This window comes from Trematomus bernacchii, unplaced genomic scaffold (assembly GCF_902827165.1).
Source record: "Trematomus bernacchii unplaced genomic scaffold, fTreBer1.1, whole genome shotgun sequence".
Classification (NCBI taxonomy): Eukaryota; Metazoa; Chordata; class Actinopteri; order Perciformes; family Nototheniidae; genus Trematomus; species Trematomus bernacchii.
The window spans coordinates 8,809,812-8,826,487 of NW_022987727.1; the positions used below are offsets into that span (position 1 = coordinate 8,809,812).

Genomic DNA, 16,676 nt, shown 5'->3' on the forward strand with positions numbered 1-16,676 from the left:
TTGACTACAACATTAGTCAATGGGTCTCACTTAATTAAAACGCATCACATGGAGAGGAAGCCAAACTCTTCACTTCAAACTGAATGCACAAAACCCACACAGACACAAACATTCAGTTAGATGTTTGCCTAGAAATGTTGTGAAGGCCATATCTCCTCCACGAGGAAGGGAGATTTTCCTTTCACAAAACTCTCAATAAACATTGTGAAGTCACTATACCAAGCCTTAAAGAAAAAACTGTTCAGAGTAACCGTTTGATTTCTGAACCAATTTAAAAACATGTGAAATATGTACTCGTCAAGAGCAAGAGGGCATTATCTTCAACTTTTGTCTGACCATCCTTAAACTTTTGCATGTCTCTGCACTGTCTCTCTGCATTTCTCACATATCATTCTCCATGTCATACCTGTTGGTCTTGTGCTGATATCTCTGATGTCCAGGAGTGTGTTTAGAACTCTCTGGCTTTTCTACACTTTATTCTTGTTTCTTTTTTTTTTACTATGGATAATTCAGTCCTCATGTAAAAATAATTTGCAAAAAGTATTGCATTGTGTGTTCTGATGGATTACTGGAAAAACTAAAGTGTTTTTTGGCTACAGCTGTTTTTATATTGACAAGACTTCTTTTGCAGGTTCAAATAATTGAAAGTGGTCCTACAGCAACATCAGAGCATCTTTAGCAACATTCTGTTGTTCAATATTGTTAACAAATATGAACAGACATAAAATATTGAAATTGACCATTTACAATAGAGTGTTCAACTTACTGTAGCTGTGAAATAAGGAGACCTGTAATGTTTCTCAAATTGATTTCAAAATAATATAAATAACGTTTCATTTTGATGGGCTCTCTTTTGAGTACACACTCTTTTTAATGCAGGGGTTTAATAACAGTGTATTTGTACTCTTTTAATCCTAATATTCCCAAAAAGGTAGGGGGTGATATTGAACATTAATTCACATTTCTTTTGAAGATTCTCAGGAAATGAGAAAATGACATCAGTACAATCACCAGTTAATGAAACAAGCAGAGGACATTGTTGCATTAGGTTTTTATTGCAGGACCTCTGTAAGCTTTAGTGTTGTAGTACAGAATGACAAATAACTATTACGACAGACTGGTGTCATACAGAACTTAGCAGGATGCATACGTTTATTGATTAAAAGTTAAAGCCAATCAGAAGAGTCAATCAATCGTTGAAACCTTGATGTCATCGAGGCCCGACATCCTGATGGAAGTGACATCCTGAATGAAGACTTAACATCTTTATCCCAGGGGAGATGAGTTGGCAGAACAAACAAACGATTTCTTCCCAGAACACACCGAGTCGTTGACGTAGTCAGATTCTGTATGTTGAAAACAATCAAAAACAGCACAAACACTTAATTAATGTATCTAGTAAACATTGTTAGTATGACTAAAGAGGATAAAGAACAAATAATAGTTTTTTACCTCTAAAGTTAATCTCCATACAGTTTTCCTTTCCTTGACCATTTGGCTCCCCCTTTGCCCAGCCGCCAAATTTAAAATTAGAGCCATCGCTCCACAGCCACACACCGTCCTGAAAGAAAGAGGATTATCAGTGTACGCATTTTCACAAAAAAAACGTTTTACTTACTCTAAGGCTGAACCAGAGCATACAATTGTGCGAATTCTCACAATGCCGTTTCACCTTTATTTTATTTAAACAAATTGACTAGCAGACATGAATCTCACCTTGACAGCATCACTGCTTCCAACCCAAGAAAGTTTATTTTTGCCTGTTGCCGTTTTCACCAACTGTCTGATGAATAGGTATTCAACGTGCGTTTGGATGGAAGCCAGATTACCACCCAGGGCAGTGCAAGATTTCTACGGAGGGGAAACAAAGTCAGTGAAAGTATGGACAGGCAAACAATGTTTGTTTTGATCTGTTTCAGAGAATAAGCCAAGATTTAGTGTTCCAGTTACTGTATTATTGTTGTAATTGTATAAAGTACCTCAGCAATAGCCCATTCCTTTTCCTCATAGTTGAAGATGAAACAGCGAGAGCCAAGCAGAGACCAACCTTGGGGGCAACCTACAACACAATTGTAAAAAAAAAACAGACTTAACAAAATACTAATGGGCCTTAGATTAGATATACTTTCTTTGCTACATTATACAGTATATGGACATATATGAATTATGTTTTCAAATGCACTTTTACTGTTGGTCTTAAACTGAGGAGTGCAGTTCTCTATGCTTGAGCTCGTAAATATTAACTTAGAATGCAATCAAAGCAATGAAAGCCTACAAATGCTGTCCAGTAGGATGTACCAACCTTTTCCTATGGGACAACTTGCCTGTGAATGTAAAGAACGCATTATTAGGAATGAACAGATCCTGATTCATGGTTGAGCCTCAGATTGAAATCACTACAACAACACTAGAAGCATTGCCCAAAATGTCATTATACCAATTCATTCTTTACTTAAACTCCCTGCAGTATCTGTGTTCAAACGCACTTTGTGAATGTAAGCTATGGGGGCTGAACACGTTCTTATCATGAGACTTGAGTCCCTGTCCCCATTGAGTATTACATCACTTTACATTGTCTCATTGTCAATTAAGAGACTACTACTGTGCAATCATAATGATAATATTTCAAAATACTAATGTTGCAGGTGATGGAACAATGATATTATTTTTAAGTCATTACCACTGTATTATCCATAGCTAAGCATAACTTATATCACTTACGTCTGCCTCCATCCACAGTCCACCGGTCAAACAAAGGAGCACAATGCAGTGGAAAACTGACGCCATCTATGTAAAGAACAGCGATGTTAACAAGTTAAATGTAATATATTACAGAGTTAGTTGACAACACTTCATACTTTTTTCGTCCTTGACATATTACAAAAATATATATATGAACACAAGGACTATAGTCTTGTTTGACAGTTATTATTGTTAAAATAAACTAAGAAACTGAACCTTTACCTTGCTGTGATGATCAGATGAAGTTGTACAGCTGTAGCAGTGTGATGAGTTGTGTAATGGTCTTGGAAGAGAAGCACTCTTTATATACCTTATCTAGAATATATACAAACACTTGATTGTCATCACCTCATCTTTGGTGCCATTTCAAATATCACAAATTACATATTGACATATCCTGGATTATATATTTGACCTTTTCATAAAAAGGTTAAAATAAGTTGTCTACAATGTGCTGCACACAGCACATGGTGAAAATACAAACAAGGGTGTTAACTGTATAGCTACTGCTGATGACAGATGCTGTGGGAACATTTCAACTCGTGGACCAGGTTAACTGTAGCCTGAGTGAAAATAATTGTGGGAAAGTTGCTAAGTTATAATTGTTTTGTACTGTATTAAACAGCCTCAGAGTCGAACCCTAGCATCATTCTTTTAAAGCTGTAAATAGCCTATAAGCTCTGCCTCACAGTGAGGGAATGGACTCTGAACACTTTTTATTTAAAATGCAAATATGTGAACCATCGGTCACAACCTAACGGCAAAAGAAAAATTGACATGTTGTCTTACAAACACTTGATTATTGTTGTCAATGGATTTCCTGCCGTCTAGAAACAAATAGGGAAATATTATCTTTCACTTTTCTCATTTTACAACAATAAATTACAGTTGATATGTGAATTTTATATATTTTTTCACCATCCACCACAGTGATGTTTGTGTTTTTATAAACGTTGTTGGTCTATGTCAGTGTCATTACGATAAAATGTGATCCTAGAGACACCTTTCTATCGTCTTACTCCCCATCTACCCCGTATCATTATTGTTATGGAGAAAAATGAAGATTATTGTAATAATAACAATAATAACTAGAGAATGCAATTCCTGAAGAAATTGCTAGTGGGAATGCTTTATGCTGAAAAGCTGACGCTAAACTGCTATGCTGACATGTAAAGTGTAAGAAAAAAGTGAAGAATTTAGATTGAAATGATACATGAACACTGGGGGCTTGAATGTGTTGATGAGAGAAGAAAAGAAAGTAAAAAAGGCCTGGAAAAGCAGCAGAATATTTGAACTGCAAACTTTTGAACTAACTTGATGGTGATCTGTCGCCATGCCAACGGCATTTGATGACATCCCATAATACGCCTAGATGCATTGATGGCAGCATCGTTACCAAACCTGTGAAGTTTTGGGCCGTTTGGAGCATTTTCACTGAAGTTATGAGAAAACCGTGTTTCATGGTGAGCATTGTGTTGCCATGGCAACGGCATTTGAAGAAATCTCAAAACTGTCCCGTAGATGTCTTCACGGCTGGACTGTTAGCACACATGTGAAGTTTGAGCACTTTTTGAATATTTTCATAGGAGTTATAGCGACATCGTCTTTTATGGCGAGGGATGCGTTTCCATGGAAACGGCATATGATGACACCCCATAATTGACGTAGAGCTATTGAGGGCTGGACCGTTAACCATTATCTGAAGTCTGCTGCTCTGAGCATGTCAGTTGGAGTTATGACATCATCGTGTTCCATGACACAGGTGTTTATATTTGAGCTAACGACGTGTACAGAGATCAGAGGTTTCCATGGTGATGTGCAGTAATCAGTGAGAGGAGAGCATTTTCATTGTTCTGAATGAGAGATAAACCTCTTACATGTGAACGTGTTGTTGAAGAACCGTAACAGATATCGGTGAAATTTCAAAGCGTGAAGCATGTGAAGGAACTTGAGCATCTGAAGTGTGCTTTTTGTGTACTTTCGGGTTAATAGTGTGGCCTTTTTGGCAGATTAACTAAAGGTGTGCGGCTGCTGTGGTGGGGAAAGATGAGGCTGAACTTACAATGGGGTTTAATGGAGACATGTTGAACGTTTTTGTCACTTCATGCCCTCAAGAGGCATTTTGTTTAATTATTTTGCTTAATCTTTTTTTATTTTTCAAGCTACGAGATGTTTTCCTACGTTTCTCATGAAAAATTATGTCTCAGGTGTGTAGGGTTTGGGAATTATGGCAGGTTTAAAAGAAAATATGAAGGCAAAATTAAATCTGTCCTCCATTCTAGCTGTGACATCACGCACTCTAAAATCTGAAGAAGGCCTCTTTACCAAGGTCTGAACAATGTTTAATATCTCTAAAAGTGTGGATCAGATTTATTAGTTGTGTTACACGAATAATGTCAGAAAGATGTGTAACATTTTAAAGTTGGAATGAGGTTTCTGAGTGAAAGTATGAAGGAGCAGTTAGCAGTTGAAGTTGCATGAAGATTGTTCAAGTCTGAAGAGTTTCTCCATTGACTTCCATGTTAAAAATGTGATGAATTATGGGATGTATCTCAGGAATTATGAAAGTTATGAATAAGAAAAGTAATAGCAATCGATTCCCGACCGAGCTGCACGTTTTGATGTTTGAACGGAGTTCCTGCGATGTGGAATGTGGGAGAAGAAGAGGTACAAAATAACCTGGCGGAATAATAAAGAATTTTGTGCGTCGAAGAACAGATAGTTGGAATGCTGTATCAGCATTCCCACTAAATAATGATGATATGTCTCTGTGACAACAAAATGAAGGTAGTTATGTCACACACACACACACACACACACACACACACACACACACACACACACACACACACACACACACACACACACACACACACACACACACACACACACACACACACACACACACACACACACACACACACACACACAGACAGACACACACACACACCCCTTAAAGCAACTCTCGTTACTCCTCTGACTTCCACGCAGTATTGTCATCATGGAGGTATACATAATACAAAAACTGTAGTTTTAATAACTGCTTGTTTAAAGCAGTTGTAGAACAGGGGATTTTTTGACGAGACTTTATTTGACTTATATTATATAGAGCAGTTGTCTGCCTTTCCATTAGGGTTAGGATTTCGTTATAATTGGAAAGAAACAGTCTCATACAAATGTTGACTAAAAGACTGTACAAGCAGCAGCATTCCTAACTCCATTCCATACTGTCACTGGGATAGCATTGCAACCGTGCAAGGTGCAGTGACAAAGCTTCAGGTGTGTCGAATCATCACTTATTTGCATCTGAAACTACATATCAAGTAAAGACTCTTTTTGTACTTGAATCCTGTGTCTGCCTCCGTGCTTTTTGGTCCACACCTTGTACCGCCGTGACAGATACTGTATGTACCGGTTTGTAAACACACATTTGTGTCACATTAGTTTCTGACGAGCTGCACACCAAACACTCCAAATGTTCGCAAGATACGCGAGGCAGCTATCATGCGCACGGAAACGCGATGTTAAAAGACGGTTTATAGAGTATGTGAACTGTAATTCTAAGTCAGATTGGTCTTTAGAAATGTAGACATTTTATATTATTAAGTTTGACCAATTATTCATAAAATGTGTATATATTTCTATGACATTTCTAATAGGCAGCACTGTAACTAAATCTGAAAAGAAATTAAAAAAATCAATTTGCAAAAAATTGTTTGGTCCATTTTGTCCTATCTGTGTATTTTATTTATTTTACCTTTATTTATAAACAAAATACACAGATAAGACAAAATGGACCAAACTATTTTTTGCAAATTGATTTGTTTTATTTTTCTTCTATAGGCAAGGCAAGGCAAGGCAAGTTTATTTATATAGCACCTTTCAACACAAGGTAATTCAAAGTGCTTTACAAAAATGGAAGACATTTTAAAAATGGCATTTAAAATCAGTCATTAAAAAGGAAAGATAATAAAATAAACATTAAAAGAAAAAATACATGGATAAAAGTTAAAAGTTACAGTGCAGTTTAAGATGTGAATAGTTCAATTAAAAGCAGCGGCAAAAAGAAAAGTCTTCAGCCTGGATTTAAAAGTAGTAAGAGTTGCAGCGGACCTGCAGGTTTCTGGGAGTTTGTTCCAGATATTCGGAGCATAATAACTGAATGCTGCTTTACCATGTTTAGTTCTGACTCTGGGGACAGAAAGCTGACCAGTCCCTGAAGACCTGAGGGTTCTGGATGGTTCATAATTTAGCAGTAGGTCAGACATGTATTTTGGGCCTAAACCATTCAAAGCTTTATAAACCAGCAACAATGTTTTGAAATCTATTCTTTGACACACAGGAAGCCAGTGTAAAGACTTCAGAACAGGAGTGATGTGATCCACTTTCTTAGTGTTAGTGAGGACTCGAGCAGCGGCGTTCTGAATTAGCTGCAGCTTTCTAATAGATTTTTTAGTGAGGCCTGTAAAGACACCATTGCAGTAGTCGAGTCTACTGAAGATAAAAGCATGGACAAGTTTTTCCAAATCCTGCTGTGACATTAGTCCTTTAATCCTAGATATGTTCTTTAGGTGATAGTAGGCTGATTTAGTAACTGTTTTAATGTGACTGTTGAAACTCAGGTCAGAGTCCATGACTACACCTAGATTTCTGGCTTTATCTGTTGTTTTGAACATTGCAGACTGAAGCTCAGCGCTAACTTTTATACGTTCTGCCTTGGCTCCAAAAACCATTACCTCAGTTTTATCTTTGTTTAATTGGAGAAAGTTCTGACACATCCAGTCATTGATTTGTTCAATGCACTTACTCAGTGTTTGAATTGGAGCATAATCTCCTGGTGAAATTGTTACGTAAATTTGTGTGTCATCCGCATAGCTATTGTAACTTATTTTGTTGTTTTTCATTATCTGAGCCAGTGGTAGCATGTAGATGTTAAAGAGAAGAGGCCCCAAGATGGAGCCTTGAGGTACCCCACATGTCATATTTGTCAACTCAGATGTGTATTTACCTATAGAAATAAAGTTTTTTCTGTCCTTTAAGTAGGACTCAAACCAATTTAGAACTGTTGCCGAAAGTCCCACCCAGTTTTCTAGTCGGTCTAGTAATATGTTGTGGTCAACAGTGTCAAATGCAGCACTGAGATCTAATAATACTAACACTGAAGTTCTGCCACTGTCTGTGTTTAAGTGGATGTCATTGAAGACCTTTACAAGAGCAGTCTCAGTGCTGTGGTTTGGACGAAATCCTGACTGGAACACATCCAAACAGTTATTTAAATGCAAGAAGTTACTCAACTGTTGAAATACTACTTTTTCAATGATTTTACCTAGAAATGGCAGGTTTGATATTGGCCTGTAATTGTTCATTACTGAGGCATCTAGATTATTCTTTTTTAAGAATTTTAATGACTGCAGTTTTCAGGGCCTCTGGAAAAATACCTGAGTGAAGAGATGTGTTTACTATATGAAGTAGATCTGAGGCCATGCATGGAAAAACATCTTTGAAAAATCCTGTTGGAATAATATCAAGGCAGCAGGAGGAGGATTTCAGAAGTTGAATAATGTCCTCTAAGTTTTTACCATTAATCTGATGGAATTGTGTCATGGTGTTTGAATTGATATTAGGTGGACATAGGGACAAAACATTTGCTGTACCTGATGTAGAGGCACTGACTGCTTGTCTAATTTTCTGAATTTTGTCAGTGAAGAAGGAGGCAAAATCATTGCACGCCCTGGTGGATAGAAATTCAGAGGCTACTGACACTGGGGGGTTAGTTAGTCTGTCTACGGTAGCAAACAAGGCACGTGCGTTGTTTTTGTTTTTGGTAATGATGTCAGAGAAGAAAGACTGTCGTGCGTTTTTCAATTCCAAATTATAAAGGCCAAGTCTCTCTTTATAGATTTCAAAGTGAACCTGGAGATTTGTTTTTCGCCACCTACGTTCAGCTTTTCGACACTCTCTTTTTTCTGTTCTCACGGTCATGGCCTTTCTCCATGGAGATATTTTCTTGCTAATCACTTCCTTTACCTTAGTTGGAGCAATGGTATCTATAACATTTTTAATTTTTGAATTAAAATGATCTACTAGCTCATTTACTGAGATGTTAGCAGGGGCAAGTGTGGATGAGAAATTATGAGTAAACATTTCCCTAGTATTTTCAGTTAAATATCGCTTTGTGGTTACCTCTTTCTGAACATTTTTGTGAACAGAAATAGAGCTCTCAAAGAAAACACAGGAATGATCAGAGAGTGCAACATCAGTCACCACAACCTTTGAGATATTCAGACCCTTTGAGATAATTAAGTCCAGAGTGTGCCCCTTATTGTGCGTGGGCTCCGCCACATGCTGAGTCAGTCCATAGTTATCAAGAACACAAAACAGTTCTTTAGCCCCTCTGTCCTGGGGGTTGTCAACATGGATGTTAAAATCACCAACAATGACTAAACGGTCAAAGTCAATACACACTATAGACACCAGTTCAGTAAAATCATCAAAAAAGCTTGCACAGTATTTGGGTGGTCTATAGATATTTAGGAACAGAGCTCGAGAGGAGCATTTCAGCTGAAGGGCCACATATTCAAAAGAAGCAAAGTCCCCATAAGATGTCTTCCTGCATTGAATGGAATCATTGAACAAAATAGCAACTCCACCCCCTTTCTTATGCATTCTTTCCTGACTCATAAAACTAAAGTTGGGAGGTGTTGATTCGATAAGAACAGCTGCACTGTTGTTTTGTTCAATCCAAGTTTCCGTTAAAAACATAAAATCGAGATTGTGCTCAGTGATAAAATCATTGATTAAAAATGTTTTTCCTGCCAAAGACCTGACATTTAATAAAGCTAGTTTAAGTTTGTTAAATACACTATCAGTAAAACATTTTGTGACAAGCTGTGGCTGACATGGAATCACTGCTAAATTTGATAACCTCACACAAACGTTTGAGCACTTCCTGTTTCTAAGCTGATTTACCGCTCTTAATCTATTACCTATCAACACAGATATCGGCAAAGCTACTGGCAGGCAGGGCCCCGGCATGTGCTGGAAAGAGTTGAGAGTGCCATATGCCCTTGAGCCTGGACCCAGCACATATCAGTAAAAGTTTGTTGCGTTTTGTACACACACATCCTTATCAGGCTTCGGAGACTGCAGATGCTTTCTTGAAGGGATGGGAGGTGGTTGACATAGGCACAGTGATGAAGACGGGGGAGATGGTGCGCGTCTCTGCTTCGGTGATTTTGGTGGGCGTCGTTGAGGGGCGGGGGTAAAGGACATGCTGCCAACCCTGCATCTCGCCTTCATGCGGTCATCGAACTCCAGGGGGGAGGGCGAGGGTGAAAGGGTGAGCGGAGAGTAGAGAGAGCTGGGAGATGAATGAAGAGTATCCTCCAAGGCGTTGACAGGGGGGGTGACGGGCAGTGAAGACTCCTCCATTTGTGTCATAGGTCTCCCATAATCAGAACATTCCTCAGGCGGGTGCAGTGATACTTCTTCAGGGTTTTCTGCGCAATGTGTTGTGTCTTTCTCCTGTTTTGATTCCTCTTGCCGCTTGTCCTTGGCAGAGGGAACAGATTGCTGACGCAGGCAGTTGAATATGTTAGAGATAAACAATTTCACTCCTGACTTGTTCAGGCAAACTCCATCTGCCTTAAAAAGATGTCTGCGATCCCAGAAAAAGTTAAAATTGTCAATAAAATGGACAGAATGGTCAGTGCAGGCAGCTGAAAGCCACATGTTCAATGCAAACAGTCTGCTGAATCTCTCCACTCCTCTTCTGACTGGCGGTAGAGGGCCACTGATGAACACCTCCGCATTTAGAGAGCTGACAGTTTCCAACAGACATTTAAAGTCTTCTTTCAGCGCTTCTGACTGTTGTTTCACAACATCATTTGTTCCAATATGTAGTACCACATTCTTCACAGTCGGATGTTCAGCCCCAATATGCAGGATCTTCTCAGCCAAGTCGGAGACCATATCCTTGGGAAAACAGAGTACTTTGGTGTTGTTCTTACTACACAGACCTTTTACATCTCTTACAGCAGAATCACCCACAATCAGAGTTTCAGGCCCAGCCGTTAGCTTTCCCTCTAGCCTTTTACTTTTGGAGTAGCTATTGGTCCTTACCCTGCTGTGTGAAGAGGACAGGTTATCCAGGTCATCAGAAAGAGATCTCCGGTTCTCGGTCAGCGGAGCGTATCTGTTCTGGATTGGCACACTTGGTGGTTTAGGAGGATTGTTTGTAGTTCTCCCTTTAGCAGCTGTCCACGGCTGTTTCCTAGTATGAATAGGGGTTGAAGAGGCACTCTTCCTGGGTGATAACAATGCAGGCCAGCCGGTCGCATCACAGATTTCAGAGCGCTGGGCTCTGCCTGTTATTCGTTCTCCCAAATCCCATGGAAATGATTTACTCTTAGGCTTTGCACCCAGAGAGTTCCAGGGAGGACTACCACTTGTAGATTTATTACCCAGTACACAGCCCTCCTGTTCCTTGGAAACCTTGTAGCTGCTAACTAGCTGTGAGTTAGCATACCCTTTTCCATTATCTTGCAACACTGGTAAAGTGGTGTTATTCCCACAACATAGTCCATTCACTTCCACGTTAACTTCCAACCGTTACATTTTCATTTCCAACACAGCCATCTTCTGTTGAAGTTTGTGGAAGTCATCTGTAGAGAACGGAGGCATTTTGCTACCAACTAGCTTAAGCTAAATAGCATGCAGTAGCCTACCAGGCTTTAGCTGTTGCTAGGCCACGCTACTGTAAGACTGAGGTCGTCGTAAAAATGTTGAAATATGGCTGAAACCCTCCGTCTATTTACGATGAATAACTGTCCCAGTGATAAGTTAATGTCCAGGAGCCGCTGCTCGAAGTTTTCAGAGAATAAGAATAGGAAAATCAGCATAAAAAGTAAGCAGAGGCAAGAGCAAGCAGAAAAGCGTCTGCACTGTAAGAAAGATAACAGTAGTAAGTCATTTTATTATTATTATTATTATTATCTCATAATAATCATAATAATAATTGTATGAAATAGGCGCCTTTCAAGGCTCTCAATGTTGCTGTGCAAGATAAAATCATGCAAAAGACAATACAAAACACCAGCAAAAAACAAGACAATGCTGTATATTGGTGCACCATAGAGAGTATCCTGACTGGCTGCATCACGGCCTGGTACGGCAGCTGCACCGCCCTCAATCGTAAGGCTTTACAGAGGGTGGTGAAAACTGCACAGAACATCACCAGGACGGAGCTGCCATCCATGGAGGACCTTTACTCCCAGCGGCTCAGGAAGAAATCCCTCCGGATTATAAAAAACCCCCATCACCCCAGCCACACACTGTTCTGTCTGCTGCCGTCTGTCAGGCACTACCGCAGCATCCGGACTAAAACCACCAGACTCAGGGACAGTTTCATCCCACAGGCAATAAGACTGTTAAACACCTGAACTGTTGAAACAACATCCACAATATTCATCTTGCTGCTACTTAAAAATTATTGATCTATTTACCTAATATATCATATTTCAATGAAGACTCTTATTGCACTATTTCACTATTTCACCTTTTTAAACTATTTTTCTTCTTGTATTTACTATTTACTATTTATCTGTTTATCTGTGTTTTGTGTTGCACTGTTGGAGAAGCCTGTGACACAAGATTTTCATCGACATAACTACACTGTAGCTATGTTCGTTTGAAAAATAAAGAACCTTGAACCTTGAACCTGGAACCTATAATCAATCAAAACGGAAGATGTGTGATGAATTGTGATCAGGGTGGATATGCCAGTCAGAAGAGATATGTTTTGAAACCTGTTTTGAAAGATGGGGAGAGTCAATATTACGGATATCAGGTGGAAGGGGGTTCCAGAGGCGGGATGCAGAGCGGCTGAAGGCTCTGGATCCCATGGTGGTTAAGCAGAAGGGTGCAGCAGTGAGGTGGAAGGAAGCAGGAGACCTAAGAGTGCAGGTGGGTGGGTTCAGGGGTGTAGTGCTGCTGGAGCGCACCGGAGCTAGCTAGCAAGCTTGGCTCTTTGTGTGTGTGGGAGTGAGTGAGCAAGCGAGAGAGAGAGAGAGAGCGAAGAGTTCTTTCCTGTTAGAATCCGACTGAGAGGCTCTTCTCAGATAACTACAGCTCAGAGTCAGACTGAGAGGATCTTCTTCAGATAACTAAAGCTCAGTTGATGTACAGTAAAGGAAGCTCTGAATGTTTAGCTAATTAATTTTAGTCTAAGTTATCTCAGTGGGTCACCAACATTTTGTTCACGATTTATGTAAACAAGTATTTCCAAGGCACAAGATGATGATCATTATAGGTCTAAAAGAAATAAGATAATAAATGAAATATTGATAATAAAATATTCCAATTCATGCTATAGGAAAGTAAAACAAAAGTACAGCTTAAAAAGGGAGTGATTTGTAAAATATGTTTAGCCGACCGTAAAAGCAAACCAACTGTCTGCCAGTGCATGCTCTCGGACCCCCCTAGAGGATGTTAGGTCTACCCCCACTTAAAACGTGTTCCTATGAATAGGATACTAAATGTGTGAGTCATAGGTGCGCTCTGGTACTTAAAAATAGCACTACACCCCTGGGTTTGTTGATGTGCAGGAGGTCAAAGAGGTACAGAGGAGTGAGTTTGTGGATAGACTTAAAGGTGAGGAGCAGAATCTTAAAACAAAAACCTGTCTCGAGACCATTTTTTAAAGGTCTTGGTCTTATCTCGTAATCAACTGCATTTGTTCTCCATCTTGTCTCAGTCTCGGACCTATAAGACTCGAGATTTTATGTCAAGATCGGTCAAGACCACTGCTGTGGCTGGGGATGTGATTGGATGTAAAACTCCCTGTTTCAAATGCAGCCAATAACGTGACTTCACAGACTTACTTTCAAGCACTCATGAGACTCAAAATATTTGCACTTATTCGCTGCAATGTTTGTAAACATGGGACTGGTTTATAACGGCTGCTACCCTCTCACCTCTCCCCGACCCGTTCACACACACTCAAACGGTCTGTGAAGATGTCGGGAAATTAAACAATAATTCGATTTGGATAAACAAACCACAAAAATGTCAGTTGCCCACCAACACTCAAGTAAAAACAGTCGGCAGTGTGTAAATACTGTAATGTGACCCTCATTGTGAGGATCCACAGTGCGGCCTTCCTCTTTTTTCCTCTGTTGTTGTCTGTCTGTCTTCCTGGCTGGGCGTGGCTGACCTACATTTGGATTTCCGTCTCCACACCGCTCCAGCTGTTGATCATCTCGCTGATTGCCACTACTCACCTGCACCTGCTTAAAACCCTGGTTCTCATCCTCAGTCTTCGCCAGTTCTTCGTTTATTCTTCAGTGGTAAACTAACGTCCAGGCCTACTTAGCATTTTTTGCCTAGTAAACTTTTTGATGTTCCTAGTGAGAGGATTTACCTTCCTAACCCTGCTTCTTTCCTGTTTCCAGATCCACACACCTCCTCCGCCTGCCACGTCCAGCCACCTCCCTGGTCTGTCCTGCTCCTCGTCTCCCCTCTCTGAGTTCCTCGTCCCGGTCTGAACCTCGGTTCCAGGATTCCCCTTCAGCGTCCTCTGCAACTCCTTGACTGTGCCGTGGTCTAAATAAAGCCCATTTTTGACACTTCACCACAGTTTCAGTCTAAGTGCTTGCATAGTGGGTTCTCATCTCCAGTCATTCCACGTGAAGCCTAACACTCACAGAAACGGCTGGGACTATGTCCAACTTTTCCAGACACTTTCCATCACCATGTTTTATATTAAGATATTACTAATTTGCTGTTTTTAAATGAAAATAATTACTTTTTGAATAAATATGATGAAGTTTAATTGACATCTTACGTTTGAATGTGGGTTTTTTTATGATGATGTGGATCTTTCAGATCAAATTGACTATGGTATCTTCCATATTTTATTGTAAGGCTGAACTCTCTCCCCTCCCTCCCCCTCTCCCCCCCTCTCCCCCCCTCTCCCCCCTGCCCCCACTGGACTATAACACTGAAAACACTGAAATTCAGCACCAGACACTTTTTACGCTGCTATGGACAATCTTGCTATAATGCACATATGGACAATCTGCACTAATGTACATTCTCATAATATTGAAGCTATTGTTATTTTGTACATATTGATTGTTGTGTTTTTATTTAAGTCTTAATGTGTGCACATGTAAAAATGTGTCTTTGAATCTGTGTATATATATACATATTTGCACACATATTTTTATATACATTTGTTTTTATATTCGGGATTGTGGGAAACGGTATTTCGATCTCTCTGTCTGTACACCAGTGGCGAACCGTCAGGGCCTTCAAGGGCCGGCGGCGGCGGCGGGGGGGTTTGTGTGTGTCTACAGAAGGTCCAGTTGTGATAGACACGGTTCGCCACTGCTGTACACACAAACTGGAAGATTGACAATAAGGTTGACTTTGACTTTGAAGTGTATTGGATTCAAACTAGACGGGTTCCTGTCTTGACTTGGTCTTGCCCTGCTTTGGTCTTGATCTTGAGTTGGTTTCGACCTCTTAAAGTCTGGGTCTTGTCTTGGTCTTGGTCAGAGATGGGGTCGTTACTAAAAAAAAGTAATATATTACACTACTTCGTTACTCGCTACATAAAGTAACTCGTTACTTTACTCGTTGCTTTACTCGTTAATTTACTCGCAGGGCCGGCCCGGCTGACTCAGCCATGTTTATGCAGCACTGCACGTGGAGATGTGGACGCGCAGGTCGCGCAGATTATGTACATATAAACCTGTGGCGGAAACCCCTCTTGTCTGTCAGTGTGATTATGACTGATTTTATAAAAGTAACGAAGTAACGCGTGTCGGGGCAATGTTAGTAACTGTAGTGTGATTACTGAATTATAAAAGTAATGCGTTACACTACTCCGTTACCGACAAAAGTAATATTATTACAGTAACGCGTTACACCCAACTCTGGTCTTGGTACACTCCGGTCTTGGTCATGACTTGGTCTTGGTTACGGTGGTCACTCTTGACTACAACATTAGTCAATGGGTCTCACTTAATTAAAACGCATCACATGGAGAGGAAGCCAAACTCTTCACTTCAAACTGAATGCACAAAACCCACACAGACACAAACATTCAGTTAGATGTTTGCCTAGAAATGTTGTGAAGGCCATATCTCCTCCACGAGGAAGGGAGATTTTCCTTTCACAAAACTCTCAATAAACATTGTGAAGTCACTATACCAAGCCTTAAAGAAAAAACTGTTCAGAGTAACCGTTTGATTTCTGAACCAATTTAAAAACATGTGAAATATGTACTCGTCAAGAGCAAGAGGGCATTATCTTCAACTTTTGTCTGACCATCCTTAAACTTTTGCATGTCTCTGCACTGTCTCTCTGCATTTCTCACATATCATTCTCCATGTCATACCTGTTGGTCTTGTGCTGATATCTCTGATGTCCAGGAGTGTGTTTAGAACTCTCTGGCTTTTCTACACTTTATTCTTGTTTCTTTTTTTTTACTATGGATAATTCAGTCCTCATGTAAAAATAATTTGCAAAAAGTATTGCATTGTGTGTTCTGATGGATTACTGGAAAAACTAAAGTGTTTTTTTGGCTACAGCTGTTTTTATATTGACAAGACTTCTTTCTGCAGGTTGAAATAATTGAAAGTGGTCCTACAGCAACATCAGAGCATCTTTAGCAACATTCTGTTGTTCAATATTGTTAACAAATATGAACAGACATAAAATATTGAAATTGACCATTTACAATAGAGTGTTCAACTTACTGTAGCTGTGAAATAAGGAGACCTGTAATGTTTCTCAAATTGATTTCAAAATAATATAAATAACGTTTCATTTTGATGGGCTCTCTTTTGGGTACACACTCTTTTTAACGCAGGGGTTTAATAACAGTGTATTTGTACTCTTTTAATCCTAATATTCCCAAAAAGGTAGGG

At 39.7% G+C, this 16,676-nt stretch overlaps 1 protein-coding gene across 1 annotated transcript; it reads right to left on the reverse strand.

Annotated features, from left to right (window-relative positions):
• Nucleotides 1-1,126: 1,126 nt before the first annotated feature.
• Nucleotides 1,127-14,202, reverse strand: LOC117494307 (galactose-specific lectin nattectin-like). Its single transcript, XM_034145150.1, has 8 exons — nt 14,162-14,202; nt 2,965-3,057; nt 2,722-2,787; nt 2,303-2,324; nt 1,980-2,059; nt 1,717-1,851; nt 1,453-1,561; nt 1,127-1,346 (listed from the first exon to the last, which is right to left on the reverse strand). Exons 3-8 carry the CDS (start codon nt 2,785-2,787, stop codon nt 1,267-1,269), a joined length of 492 nt encoding a protein of 163 aa, XP_034001041.1. The 5' UTR covers nt 2,965-3,057; nt 14,162-14,202; the 3' UTR covers nt 1,127-1,266.
• Nucleotides 14,203-16,676: the final 2,474 nt, after the last annotated feature.

Bases quoted from the DNA above. Each gene is read 5' to 3' on its own strand.
- LOC117494307 (XM_034145150.1), bottom strand. From the start codon at position 2,787: ATGGCGTCAGTTTTCCACTGCATTGTGCTCCTTTGTTTGACCGGTGGA. The intron at 2,060-2,302 runs GTTGGTACATCC...ATTGTGTTGTAG, and splicing joins AAGTTGTCCCATAGGAAAAG to GTTGCCCCCAAGGTTGGTCT. The intron at 1,852-1,979 runs GTACTTTATACA...TCCCCTCCGTAG, and splicing joins AGGAATGGGCTATTGCTGAG to AAATCTTGCACTGCCCTGGG.